The following is a 13,834-nucleotide window of genomic DNA, read 5'->3' on the forward strand; positions in this document are numbered from 1 at the left end:
GATTTTTGAAGATATTATATACCACTATTCCATAAAACTATAAACAACAGAAAATGTATCATTATATAATTACTATCTCATGGTGACTATGAGAAAATTTATTCCCTAAAATTATCCACAATATTTAAAAAAAAAAAATACTTCAACAGTGGGCAGAAAAAAAAACTTTGTATCTGAATAGTTGAATTCCTGGGTTTTTTTTTTTTTTACAACTGCATATGCGGTATATGGAAGTTCCTGGACCAGGGGGTCAAATCAGAGTTGCAGCTGGGGCCTATCCCAGAGCCATGGCAACACTGGATCCAAGCCACATCTGTGAGGCAACACCAAATCCTTAACATACAGAGTGAGGCCAGGGATTGAACCCTCATCCTCAGAGACAATGTCAGGTCCTTAACCAGCTGAGCCACAATGGAAACTCAGACTCCTGGATTTTTTATTTATTTACTTATTTTTGCTTTTTTAGGGCCGCACCCACAGTACATGGAAGTTCCCAGGCTAGGAATAGAATCGGAGCTGCAGCTGCCAGCCTACACCACAGCCACAGCAATGTGGGATCTGAGTGTGTCTGTGACCTACACCACAGCTCACAGCAACAGTGGATCCTTGAAACACTGAGCAAGGCAAGGGATCAAACCCCCATCTTCGCGGATACTAGAAAAGATACCAGGTTCTTTCTGCAGCATCACAATGGGAACTCCAGATTCTGGGATTTTTAAAGTTAAGGCATAAAAATCACAAACACTCAGTCTTTTATTCAAAGGCTGGTAGAATATATTAAATCAAGCTGGATAGAGAATCAAGTAGGGCAGACTCTGAAATCATATACAGGTAAAGAGAAATTACTTGCAAATATTTCCTAAAATATTAGGAGTGGTGCAATGGGGTTGGTGGCGTTTTGAGACTGCTGGAAAGCAGGTTCTATCCCCGGCCCTGCACAGTGGGTTAGTGATCCAGCATTGCTGCAGCTGCTGGTGGCAGCTGTAGCTGGGATCTGATCCCTAGCTAAGAAACTCCATATGCCTGGGGGTGGCCAAAAAAGAAGGATTCTTAAGATTAGTTTTTTGAAAATCTCATATAAAAAATTAAGATACATTTCAAATTGAAAAGCAGAGGGAATCCTAAATAACATTTAATAGATTACTTATAGTACTTATAGTACTATAGTAACTATAAAGTTACTAACCTATAACCTAGAAAATACTGAAGACTTTTGCTTCAAGGTTTTGACTTCTGTTTTTGAAAAGAGCTTTGTGTAATGTTTATATGCCATATTCCTTACAAGTCTGCTTTTTACTAGTGTTTCCATTAAAATGTTCTTTAAAAAAGCATATGAAAATAAAATCAATTTGCTACCCACAATTTAATTCCTAATAATGCAAATGGATTAGGAAGGTTTTTTACAAAAAGTTTTTAAGCTTATTTTTTATAGCTGAAGTTATATTTTATGTTACCAAAATATAGATTGTTTGGAATTTCATATTGTTTGGTTTTTTTGGTTTTTTTTTTGTCTTTTTGCCGTTTCTTGGGCCGCTCCCACGGCATATGGGAGGTTCGCAGGCTAGGGGTACAATCGGAGCTGCAGCTACCAGCCTATGCCAGAGTCACAGCAACATGGGAACCGAGCCGCATCTGCGACCTACACCACAGCTCACGGCAACGCCAGATCCTTAACCCACTGAGCAAGGGCAGGGATCAAACCTGCAACCTCATGGTCCTTAGTCGGATTCATTAACCAGTGAGCCACGACGGGAACTCCCCATATTAAGTCTTTTAATTAGCCAGGTTTTGAGGCTCAATTTTACCACAAACCAGCTGTGTGACCTTGAATGAACAACTATCTCCCTGCACCTCCGTTTCTTTACTAAAAATCAGGGTAACTACAATCTATGATTCTAGTCAATATCTGCCATCACACTACATAGAGAGGTGGCATCTCCTGTAAAAAATGGTCTCATTTCCAAAGTAATTGTCTGTCTTACTCTGCAAGTGGTAGGTAACATAACTACAATTGAGAATTTTATAGTTATTCTCTATGTGATTTTAGTTACATTTTAATGTCTATACCAATTAATAGAATTCATCAAATATATAATAAGAAATGAAAAGGTCCATGCTTAAATCAGAATTAATTTTTTTCTGTTGTCCTAGATGGGAATGCAATTTTCCACTAACACTTAACTGTGCTTCATTTTGAACTGTGAGAGCATTTCTGATGGAAGTTCATTTCATTTCTTCTTAACATAATGGTATGGTTTCTACAGATTTACTGTATTTTCACTGTGTTACACTTTAAGGGGAATTCCTGTCATGGCTCAGTGGTTAATTTATCTGACTAGGAACCATGAGGTTGCGTGTTCAATCCCTGGCCTCGCTCAGTGGCTTAAGGATCTGGCGTTGCTGTGAGCTGTGGTGTAGGTCGCAGACGTGGCTCGGTCTTGCATTGCTGTGGCTGTGGTGTAGGCCGGCAGCTACGGCTCCGATTAGACTCCTAGCCTGAGAAGCTCCACATGCCGAGGTGAGGTCCTAAAAAACACAAAAGACAAAAAAAACCAAAAAACTTTAGGAAGGTTGTTTGGAAATCTGAAGGTTAAAATTCAATTCTAACATTATCTCATGAAACCATACTGGGTGAGAAATCTTTATTATAAAAATTTGACCATCACACTATTTTTTATTTTAATTTCCTACTCCGGCTATAGAAATCTGTCAGGATAGGCTTAAAAGATTATTGGCTTCATTTTTACAGCTTAAAAAGTAGAATTTTAATCTTTCACGTTCACTTTATAACAGCTAAAACATTACTTCTTAACCATACCAACTTAGTTGATCCTTTTATATTGTGTATTATTTTTAAAGTTTTACTAACTCAAAGGGACTTAATATCAAATATAATCTTATTCTTATCAGTTTATGTTCATTCTCAGGTAAAGAATAATTATTTCAAATACAACACACCATGTACCATTTAAACATCTGACAATATCAAATGCTAGAGAAATACTCAATGAATCACTGATATTTGAAAAATATCAGTGAATGTTTTTTCTACATTACCTCATCACCAAGAAATCAATATAAGTGCACTAAGAACCCATTTCAATACATTAAATTTTTAAGCATAATCGTTTCCATTTAAATTAATAAAAACATACACTAAATTAAACTTACCAAGAACACTCTATTTATTTTGCTAATGTCCATTTTTTTAAAAGAAAACAATCTTCTCTATCATTAAGTGAATTCATATCCTGTTCAAGTAGCAAATAAAATATACACATTCAACCAATAAATAGTAAATCAATTAACCAGAATCCAATAAATATTATTCTCAATTATTACAAAATTTTTCTGACTACTCTTCTTTTTTTTTGCAAGAACAGAGGCATCCTTGAATAAAAGACTAATCACTGTCATTCAGAAGGATGATCCTGAGACAATCCAATCTCTTTTTTTTTGCCTTAATGTCTGAAATTATTTTACTTTATTAATACATCAGAAGATACAATAAAATATTCTATACACTATTCAAAAGACATTCACTGGATTAATATTCATAAAAATTAGTTTCAAAAAAAAATTGTGGAAGTTCCCATTGTGGCTCAGCAGAAACACACCCAACTAGTATCCATGAGGATACAGGTTCTATCACTGGGCCTGCTTAGTGGGAAAGGATCCTGCGATGCCATGAGCTGTGGTGTAGATCACAGACGCGGCTCAGATCTGGCATTGCTGTGGCTGTGTGTAAGCCAGCAGCTGTAGCTCCAATTAGGCCCCTAGCCTGCAGACTTCCATATGTCACAGGAGTGGCCCTAGAAAGTAAAAATGTTTTTAAAAAATTAGAAAAAAATTCCAAGGTTTTGATAGCCATCAAGTTTAGAATAAAGGAGCACCAGCTGCCACATACACTTCACATTTAAGAACAATCCCGGAGTTCCCGTCGTGGCGCAGTGGTTAACGAATCCGACTAGGAACCATGAGGTTGCGGGTTCGGTCCCTGCCCTTGCTCAGTGGGTTAACGATCCGGCGTTGCCGTGAGCTGTGGTGTAGGTTGCAGACGCAGCTCGGATCCCGCGTTGCTGTGGCTCTGGCGTAGGCCGGTGGCTACAGCTCCGATTCGACCCCTAGCCTGGGAACCTCCATATGCCGCCGGAGCGGCCCAAGAAATAGCAACAACAACAACAACAACAAAAAGACAAAAGACAAAAAAAAAGACAAAAAAAAAGAACAATCCCATTTCCTAAAATTCCTGGTTAAAGTTATTGCAAAGATCAAAAGATCAGGATCAGCTTGCTTAAAGATTCACAAGCTAACATCAAGTAAAAATGTGTATAAACATCATATAGGGGAAGAACCCAAAGGGGAAAAAAAGCTCACTTGTCTCATTCATCCATTATACTCTACATAAAATTTGCGATCCGATCTATTTCATTCACAATAAATTTGGGTGGTAGCTCACATTTAAAAATGTACTCATTTTAACCATCGAGTCACTACAGACAAAGCATTACAAAAATTCTCCTTGCTTCCTGGTTTAAACTTTGCTTAAATTTTAGAATTTAGAATTACTACTGTTATTTTCCACTTGTTTCTATTATTTTTCACTTGCTTTTAAAGCCCATTTTCTAGAAGGGCATCGTATCTTCAATGCACTGGGTTCAGGAAAGTTACTATGGGCTGTGAATTTTGAGAATTAAGAAGGAAAGAGTTGCCAAACCACAGGGTAAGTCAGAAAACTGAGAATATGGAAAGAGCAAGACTGGATTTGAAATATATTACCTGTTCCAAGTTTTGAAGGCATTGCTGGCTCGTTTGAACAGATATCCTTCCATAACAATGCCATTTGCAGCATCTACATTATATTCTAACTTAGAATCATCACTGGAGAAATCCTAGACAAAATAACATATTAAAAAGTTCATATAATTTTTACTAAGTTCCCTAGACAACAAATCTATCCTAAGAAAACAGCTCATACAGTAGAAAAGCTTTACATATTAAGACAGTTATTATCAACAATATTCATAAAGGAGGAGACCTAAATGTTCATTAACAGAAAAATGCTTCAACATAATAATGTATTTCGATTCAGTGGACTATTATGCAATAATTATTATGATGTGTAAAAACAAAGATGATTATAGAGAATACACATTAAAAGAGAAAAAGCAATGTAAATTTTATAGAATAACTTGTATAATAAATTGTACATACATTGTGGTTAAAAGCACAAAAAAAATTTATACAAATAGACAAAGAAAACAACTTGATATTCTACAGGTATTACACTTAAAATGTTTTCAATTAATCCCAACATTTTATGGTGATATGCCTGCTAACAATTTTTATGAAAAAGTAATTGGGTATATTTAATTGTCATTATTTAAATTTACCACTATTGTCTAAATAAGTTATGGTTGTTTTTTTAATCAGGTAGGAATAATAACTCCACTATTTGGAGTTCAGAAAAAGATAAACGCATTTTTTTTCCTAAAACAAACTTTATTTTTGCAAAGGAGAGGCACCACAGTGTTGAGTGGGCATTCCAAGCTCACCTTTCTATGAGGACTATAGAATGACACTGTCATCTACTACTGTCATTCTAATCATCCTAGTCTTCACATGCATGCAATTCAAACTATCAATTTTCCTCCAAGGATTCAATGAGTTTTAAAATAAATCCTATATTTAAAATACTTCCTGGTGAACTTCCAAAGTAATTTCAATAAAACTACAATATTGCTGCAATCCCCAAATTAAAAATCAGTCTCGAAACTTTCAAAATTACTTCTGGAGCAATGATCAAACTTAGAATGCCATCCTATTAGACAGCAGTAGACTTTCTGTCTTGAAAATGATTCTGGCAGAGACTGGCATGCCAATGTGGCAGAGATCACATGCTAAGAATGCTGGGATGTGGGGGCCCTGCACTGGAAGGGAAGCAGAGTGAGAATAATCTAAGGACTTTACAAATCTCTGTTTATGACAGTGAGAAAAGGAAACAGACTAACTTAAGAATTAAAAACAAAACTGCTTCCTGCTGTATAGCACCGGGAACTATATCTGGTCACTTGTGATGGAGCATGATAATGTGAGAAAAAAGAATGTATACATGTATGTGTCAACTTGCTGTGCAGGAGAAAAATGACAGAACACTGTAAACCAGCTATAATGGAAAAAATAAAAATCATTATATATAAAAAAAAAAACTGCTGACATCTGTCAAAATTTAACCATAAAAGACATAATAATCCAAAATAATCAAATGAAACAATCTGTAAATAAATTGCTATGTTTCTTTCTACCTTAACTTTTGGGAAAACAATCAGCAAAACTTTAATTCCTTCATTTAAAATTTATTTAATCAGGTAGACAGAATTAAGGCAGCAATAGAAGTAATTGAGTTTGGCAACATTCTAAAGATAGCAACTGTAACAGCAGTTTTTTAGTAATTCCAAAGCCACTTAAAATATAAAATAAGACTTCTTTGAAATTGCAGTGTATTATAAGTATTATAATTTTCAACTATATTCTTGATATAATCTTAAATATAATTACTATTAATATAAATTAATATTTTATAGTACTTAAAATGAGATAGACTTTCATAATGAAAGCAACTAATAATGTTGAATAAAACATATATTATAATTTAAATACACTGGTGAGCTGACAAATTAGAAAAGAATACTCAAAGGCAAAAGAATAAGTGAAAACTGGAAGCCATGAATGTAAACAGAGCAAGGAAGCCAAGTTTCACTTTAAGGGCATTTGCCTCACAGGAGAACTTGAAGCTTTGGTGTGGGGCCCAAGGAATAGAAGGCAAGACCAAGACTGGCCAGTGAGAGGACTCTCATAGAAGCTTTCTCTTTTGAACTTGTAAGCAAAACAAGAAGAACCACTATTACCACTTTGACTCAAGATTATTTTGGAAGTCCTAGCCAGCAAGATAACAAACAAAAAGTAAAGGAAAAAATTATTTGCAAATTGATGTGACACTGTATACATAACATCCAAAAGAATCCAGAGATAAATGAGTATTAAAGAGAGCTTAACAAGACTACAGACTACAAAATCAATACAGAAAAATCCAATTTTATTCTAACATATGACAAAAGTAAACAGTAAGAAAAGTAATTTTTTAAAAAATATTTATAATAACACTTGCAGAATAAGCATCTAGAAATAAATCTTAGAAAAGATGTACCAGAAAATTATCAAGCTTTATGAAGGACATTAAATAAAACAAAGAAATATTTTAAGCTCATGGACTAGAGGATATTATAAAATAAAGATAGCGATTCTTTTCCAAATTGACTCAGAGATCCAATGTGATCCCAAATAAAATCTCAAAAGCTATTTTTATGCAATGTGGAAAGCTGCTCCTGAAATTTATATGAAAACAGAGAACTCTGGTGATTTACTTTGGAAGAAGAGAAGGTAGAAGGGCTTGCCTTGCCAGATATCAAGATAACCTATAAACTGAAAATAATTAAGATAGCATAATATTGGCATAATTAAGACAAAAAGACCAATAAATCAGAATAGAGAGCCTGAAACAAACCTCTTATATATGGAAATGTGATGTATAGCAGAATACAGCATTTAGTATCAGGGCAAAAACAATTTTTTTTTTGGACATACCTACGGCATGTGGACGTTTCCAGCCAGGGAGATACCTGTGACACAACAGTAACCAGAGCCACAGCAGTGACAACGCCAGATTCTTAACCCACTGGGCCACCAGAGAACTACAAAACACACTTTTTAATAACTGATTCCAGGTCATTTAGCAACCAATGTGAAAATAAAATGAAACTGGATCTCTACTTCATATTACACACACACAAAAAAACCCAATTACAGATTGATTAAAGATCTAGATATAAAAGGCCAATCTATAAACATTTAGAAGATAATAGAGGAGGAGCTCCCTGGTGGTTCAGTGGGCTAAAGATCTGGCACTGTCACTGTAGAGCTTGGGCCACTGCTGTGATTCAGGTTGGATCCCTGGCCCAGGAACTTCCACATGCCGCAAGTGTGGCAAAAAAAAAAAAATTATACAGGATATATATCATCATAATATGAGCTGGGAAGGACACAAAAAGTACCAAACAGAAAAGACATTTTTACAACTATGTGAAAATTAAAAGTGTCTATCTCCCAAGAGGGATCTAATATTTAGAACATTTGAAGATAGGATCAACAGGTAGTTAGGCAACCTGATAGAAAAACAAGAGAAAGACAAATAGATATTTAACAAACAAGATATCTAAGTGCCCCTATATGGAAGGTCATTTGTGACTAAAGCATAAATTAAAGCCACAATGAGATGTCAATACCTACCCACAAAAATTAGCCAAAAGTTTAAAACTCTCACTATATGACAAGGTGGCAAGGAACACTGAGAACTCTCACACAGTGCTGCTTACTGGGAATGGCGTAATATTTTGAAAAATAATTTGGCATTATCTACTAATGCTCAACATATATCACCCTCTGACCCAGTAGTTTTACTCCTGGGTATAAATCTATCAGAAATATGTGCATACATCCAAAGGCATGTACATGGATATGCAGGGCATCATTGTTTCTTCAACTGATTAATTTCAATTCTTGAAAAATCTCAATAATTACATTAGATACACTTTAATTTTGAATTGATGGGTCTTTTTCTTTTCCTTTTTTTTTTTTTTTTTTACCTGTAATGCAGCCTTGTGTCAGCATTTAGGGGCAAAAATAAAAACAAAAAAGGTTAAGTATTCATAATGAGCAAAAAAATAGCATTACTTTCTCAAAGGAAAACAATAATTTGACAGTTACTTAAATTAATCAGATTTAATAATCTACTACTTTTGGACATTAAGCTGTGCATATAATAGGATAAGAAACTAAAAGATGCATAATATTCACTAAATAATTCAATTTAAACAAACAGTCACATGTTTCTAAAATCATCACCTCTCATTTTAACTAAAAATGATTCGAACAAATTTTTAAAAATCTTTCCATGGTAATATCATTAAAACAAGTCATCCAACCAAAAGTGATTCTCACTTTTTTTGCTTTTTTATTTAAGGCCACATTATCTGCCAATGGACATTCCCAGGCTAGAGGTTGAATCTAAGCTGCAGCTGCCTACGGCACAGCCACAGCAACTCAGGATCCAGGCTGCATCTGAGACCCACAGCACAGTTCACAGCAATGCTGGATCCTTAACCCAATGAGCAAGGCCAAGGATCAAACCAGCATCCTCATGGATATTAGTCAGGTTTGTAACCCGCTGAGCCACAACAGGAACTCAGAAAAGTGATTCTAACTTTAAATAAAACAAATCAGGAAAAAAAAAAAAAAAAAAAAAACACAAATCAGGAGTTACCCTTGTGGCTCAGTGGAAACAAATTTGACTAGTGTCCATAAGGACACAGGTTGGATCCCTGGCCTCACTCAGTGGGTTAAAGATTCTGCGTTGCTGTGAGCCATGGTGTAAGCTGTGGTGTAGGTCACAGATGCAGCTCAGATCTGGCAATGCTGTAGCTGTGGCGTAGGCCAGAGGCTATAGCTCCAATTTAACCTCTAGCCTGGAAACCTCCATATGCTACAGGTATGACCCTAAAAAGACCAAAACAAAAAATAAATCATGGAGGTACGTCTTACCTGACTGTAGTCAGAAGTAATGAATTGAATGTGATCTGGTATAAAATCTTACCCTTTTAAAATAATGTTTCTCTTTGAGTATTAATAACATCACCAGTAACATTTTCCTTTTTTACTGATTTCACTCTCACTTTTTTTCTGGTAATATCATCTATGCCAAATCTGTTTTAAATGATATTTTAGACTGATATTTTAAATTCTAAATAAATAAGCCATAACTAAAGTTGATTTGACTGCTTAATACAAAGGGAACAGATTTCTTAAAACAATGCTAGAAGGCTTTTTTCTTTTTTTTTTTTTTTTTGCTTTTTAGAGCCACACCCGTGGCATATGGAGGTCCCCAGGCTAGGGTCTGATTGGAGCTGTAGCAGCCGGCCTACACCACAGCCACAGCCATGCCAGATCAGAGCAACGTCTGTGACCTACACCACAGCTCACGGCAGCACCAGATCCTTAACCCACTGAGCGAGACCAGGGATCAAACCTGCAACCTCATGGTTCCTAGTCGGATTCGTTTCTGCTGTGCCACAACAGGAAATCCTAGAAGGCATCTTTTTTCTTTGTCCTTTTAGAGGAAAGTTATGACTATTGTTGCCCACTACCAAAATATTACACAGTTAAGTTTCCTACATTTGGGGAAATCTCAGGAATGACATGGTTAAGCTTCCTTGACGGATAATCCTGGGAAAACAACCTTCATGATCATGGTATCTCCTCTATGAGGTAAGTTTAGAAGGCATCTTTTTACATACTAGTATTATTACATTTAACCCCCAATTCTCTCCCTTTATTTTCAGATTACTACACATACACACACACAAATTCAATGACTATATAGAGATAAAATATTATTAGCCTAAATTCCAGGTATGGCATATTCAAAGCTTTTAGCACACAGAAATAAAAACGGGTTTCACACTTATATTTTCACTTTTAAAAATGTATTTTTTCAAACATCAGTGTAGCTAGGCTTAGGCAAGTGAGGATTTCCCGTCGTGGCGCAGTGGTTAACGAATCTGACTAGGAACCATGAAGTTGCGGGTTCGGTCCCTGCCCTTGCTCAGTGGGTTAACGATCCGGCGTTGCCGTGAGCTGTGGTGTAGGTTGCAGACGCGGCTCAGATCCAGCATTGCTGTGGCTCTGGTGTAGGCTGATGGCTACAGCTCTGATTCGACCCCTAGCCTGGGAACCTCCATATGCTGTGGGAGCGGCCCAAGGAAATAGCAAAAAAGGACAAAAAAAAAAAAAAAAGAAATACAAGTGAAATTTCAGCATGACTTGAGAGGGTAAGTGCTGCCTAGAGTGACTGCAGCTGGAAACGTCTAGCACCAAACACACACCCCTGCACTCTCTCTCTCAAACACACACCCCTTTTCTCCCGCTCTCAAACACACACACACATACTTTTACAGGGGTACGTGTTGCTGATATCCTAATTGAAACTATAAGTAGTCTTTTAATCAGTTAGGGCCCTAAGGCCCTAACATACTAAGGTTGTTATAAACTGGTGCAAGAGCATGACTATCAAATATTTTGATATAAAAGAACAATAAAATACATACCTGAACACTGGAAAAACATTTTATGTTTCACAAAAAACGGAGGAATTTATCTATACAATTTAATTATTAAAGCAACTCAAAGGATTTGTTTCAACACAAAAATAACTTGCTGAAACCAATAATCAAACAATTGTGTAATACAGCAATTAATCTCTTTTAACTTCTCTCCTCAAGTACCTTTTGTTGAATTGTGGAATGTTTTTGCTCCATTTCCCTTTTCTCCTTTGCTGCATCCACAACCAGTCGATCCAACTATAAAAGGAGAAAATTGTACAGACTTAAAAGTTAAAGACATGATTATTTTTTTAAAAATCATATTCAAAATAAGCCAGTCAATTTAGGTTTACCTATAAAGGCACTTTGGCTAAAAATGGAAGTTCTCTTTTTTTTTTTTCCCTGTGGTATCATATCCTCTTTGAGAAGGTCTATAACTCTACCAGGGAAAATGTTTCTATGAACAATCACGGTGCCAAGCAAATGTGACAGAAGGCCTTGTCAAGGGCACAATAGTGATAATACACTCACTCCTTGAATAAGGAGAATGCCTCTAGATGGCTGCCTGCTGATCTACTCAGCAATTCTGAGTGTCACCAACAAAAACAGAAAGAAGATACACTGGTGACTTTTCCCCCAAACAACAAAAAGTAGCCACTAAGCTAGTGTGTGCCAGCTCTCACAAGTTCTCACAGACACTTCCAACCACTCAAGATGCGTATGTTTTCAAGTTAGCTTCCTAATGTTATAATCAAATATAAAAAGTAAAAAAATAATTCAACAGATAAAAGAAAAGGCTAAACAAAAATTACTAATAGTAATAATAATAAAATAGTAATCATTCATTAAGCCAAGAAATAAAATCAGCAATTTTTAAGGTTCTTTTTTTTAAAAAACCAAAAATTATGAAATCATAAAATCCCATTTCTTTTTTTTTTTTTTCTTTTTCTTTATATTTTTCCTTTTATGGCCACACCTGAGGCATACAGAAGTTCCTGGGCCACAGGTCAAATCAGAGCTGCAGCTGCAAGCCTATGCCACAGCCATGGCAACATTAGATCCCGGCCACATCTGCAACCTACGCCACAGCTTGCAGCAATGCCAGATCTTTAACCCAATGAGCAAGGCCAGGGATCAAACCCACATCCTCACAGACACTATGTCGGGTTTTTAACCCATTCTGCCACAAAAGGAACTTCCCCATTTCTTTCTTGTTCCTTTCCATCAGAAGAAAATTATACGATTTCCAGTATTATAACAAAAGCTCTGGCTTTCTGAACTCCTCTTTCTGGAATGACAAACGATGAAGTTATAAAATATACTATTATCTTCTAGATCAAGATGTCATTTCAACTCTGAAGAGCCATCAACCTCTAATGTGTGATAAATGAATAAAAATGTAAATATCAACAGAATATGGAGAAACAAACTATTAAGCGTCCAAATGTTTTAACTGATATCCTTTAGAAATTAAATTGAAAAAGGCCTTCTTAAAATACTATGTGGTCCTTTATTCACTATCACAAATGGTATTTTTTTCCCTACAGGAATCTAGTACTAGCCAGAGAATCTTAATATCACTGAACAATTATAAAGAACTAAAAGAAAAAGAACTGAAATAGAAGTATCACTATTACAAAGTGTTTTTTTAGATATCAACTATACTACTCCACTTTAGGATCTAATGCAAACATACCTTAACGACATATCACACTGATTTAATGGGTAATTCCAGTACATGGTGCACTAGAAAAATGTTTATCCTCAACAGCTTCTTATACTGAATGAGTGGAATAACCACCATACCACAGTTTCATAGCCTTTAATTGAATGGCATACTGATGTTTTTCATACATTCAGATTGAAATGCAGTAGAAGGCAGCTGCCAAGGTTCAAATTAGTATTTATAAACTTGCATGCATGTACCTTCTTCTACACCAGTACTTCAATGCAAGTGCTGGTAGTAAAACTGTCAAATCGGTAAGTAAATCTCTCTGCTGTATCCCACCCCGCTGCTATTGCAGCAGAAATGAAGATTCCCCTCCCTCTGCTGGGGGAGAAGCATAAAGAAAAATAAATTTCTCAACATGGTGGAGTGTTGGAGGACATAGATGTGAAGACTGCTAGTCTTCTCTCCCAGATTCTGGGTACTCTATCGGGAAGAGAGAGTCTGGAGCCCAGGAGGATGTTTCTCATATTTCTATTAGGGTTGGACATCACGAGTTTAATAGGCTCCTCTAACTAGCCAGGTGACCCCAATCCTCTACCTATGTTCTGAATCCCTTCCACTCCTACCATCTACGATTTTACCACTTCTCTGCTTTTCAACTTCTCCCACTCCTATCTGCTTTTAAATCTGTGGAAATTTAATACATAAAATAGTATCTTAAATAAAACCTTTTTCCAACGCTTATTCCTCTCTAGCTACCACTTTTCTCTCTCTCTCCTTCGCAAGACAACTTCTTGAAAACTTTTCCCTGTTCTCCACTTGCCCATTTCCTATTCATCCACCCACTGTAATTGGACCCTCAACTCTCACAGAAGTAACACATAAGCTTCTTGCTGCTAAACCCAAGAGATAGTTCTCAGTCTTAGATTTACTTGAACTTTTTTCCAATATT

The 13,834-nt window shown here is 36.0% G+C and overlaps 1 protein-coding gene across 15 annotated transcripts in view; it reads right to left on the reverse strand.

The window, feature by feature from the left end:
* ACAP2 (ArfGAP with coiled-coil, ankyrin repeat and PH domains 2) overlaps nucleotides 1-13,834 on the reverse strand; it is a 156,146-nt gene that overhangs the window by 35,485 nt on the left and 106,827 nt on the right. For 10 of the 15 annotated variants that reach the window (XM_021070084.2, XM_021070080.2, XM_084990742.1 and 7 more), the window contains 2 exons: nucleotides 11,397-11,471; nucleotides 4,780-4,892 (listed from right to left, as the gene is read on the reverse strand). In XM_021070084.2, the coding sequence (XP_020925743.1) occupies nucleotides 4,780-4,892; nucleotides 11,397-11,471 (188 nt within the window). Of the gene's footprint in view, nucleotides 1-4,779; nucleotides 4,893-11,380; nucleotides 11,472-13,834 lie in introns of all 15 variants that reach the window. The other 5 variants (XM_084990749.1, XM_084990747.1, XM_084990748.1 and 2 more) reach the window with 1 other exon arrangement.

Source organism: Sus scrofa, chromosome 13 (assembly GCF_054392235.1).
Source record: "Sus scrofa isolate SSC_HxYL_T2T_F1_AM1 chromosome 13, Sscrofa_HxYL_maternal_Yorkshire_Landrace_v2.0, whole genome shotgun sequence".
Taxonomy (NCBI): Eukaryota; Metazoa; Chordata; class Mammalia; order Artiodactyla; family Suidae; genus Sus; species Sus scrofa.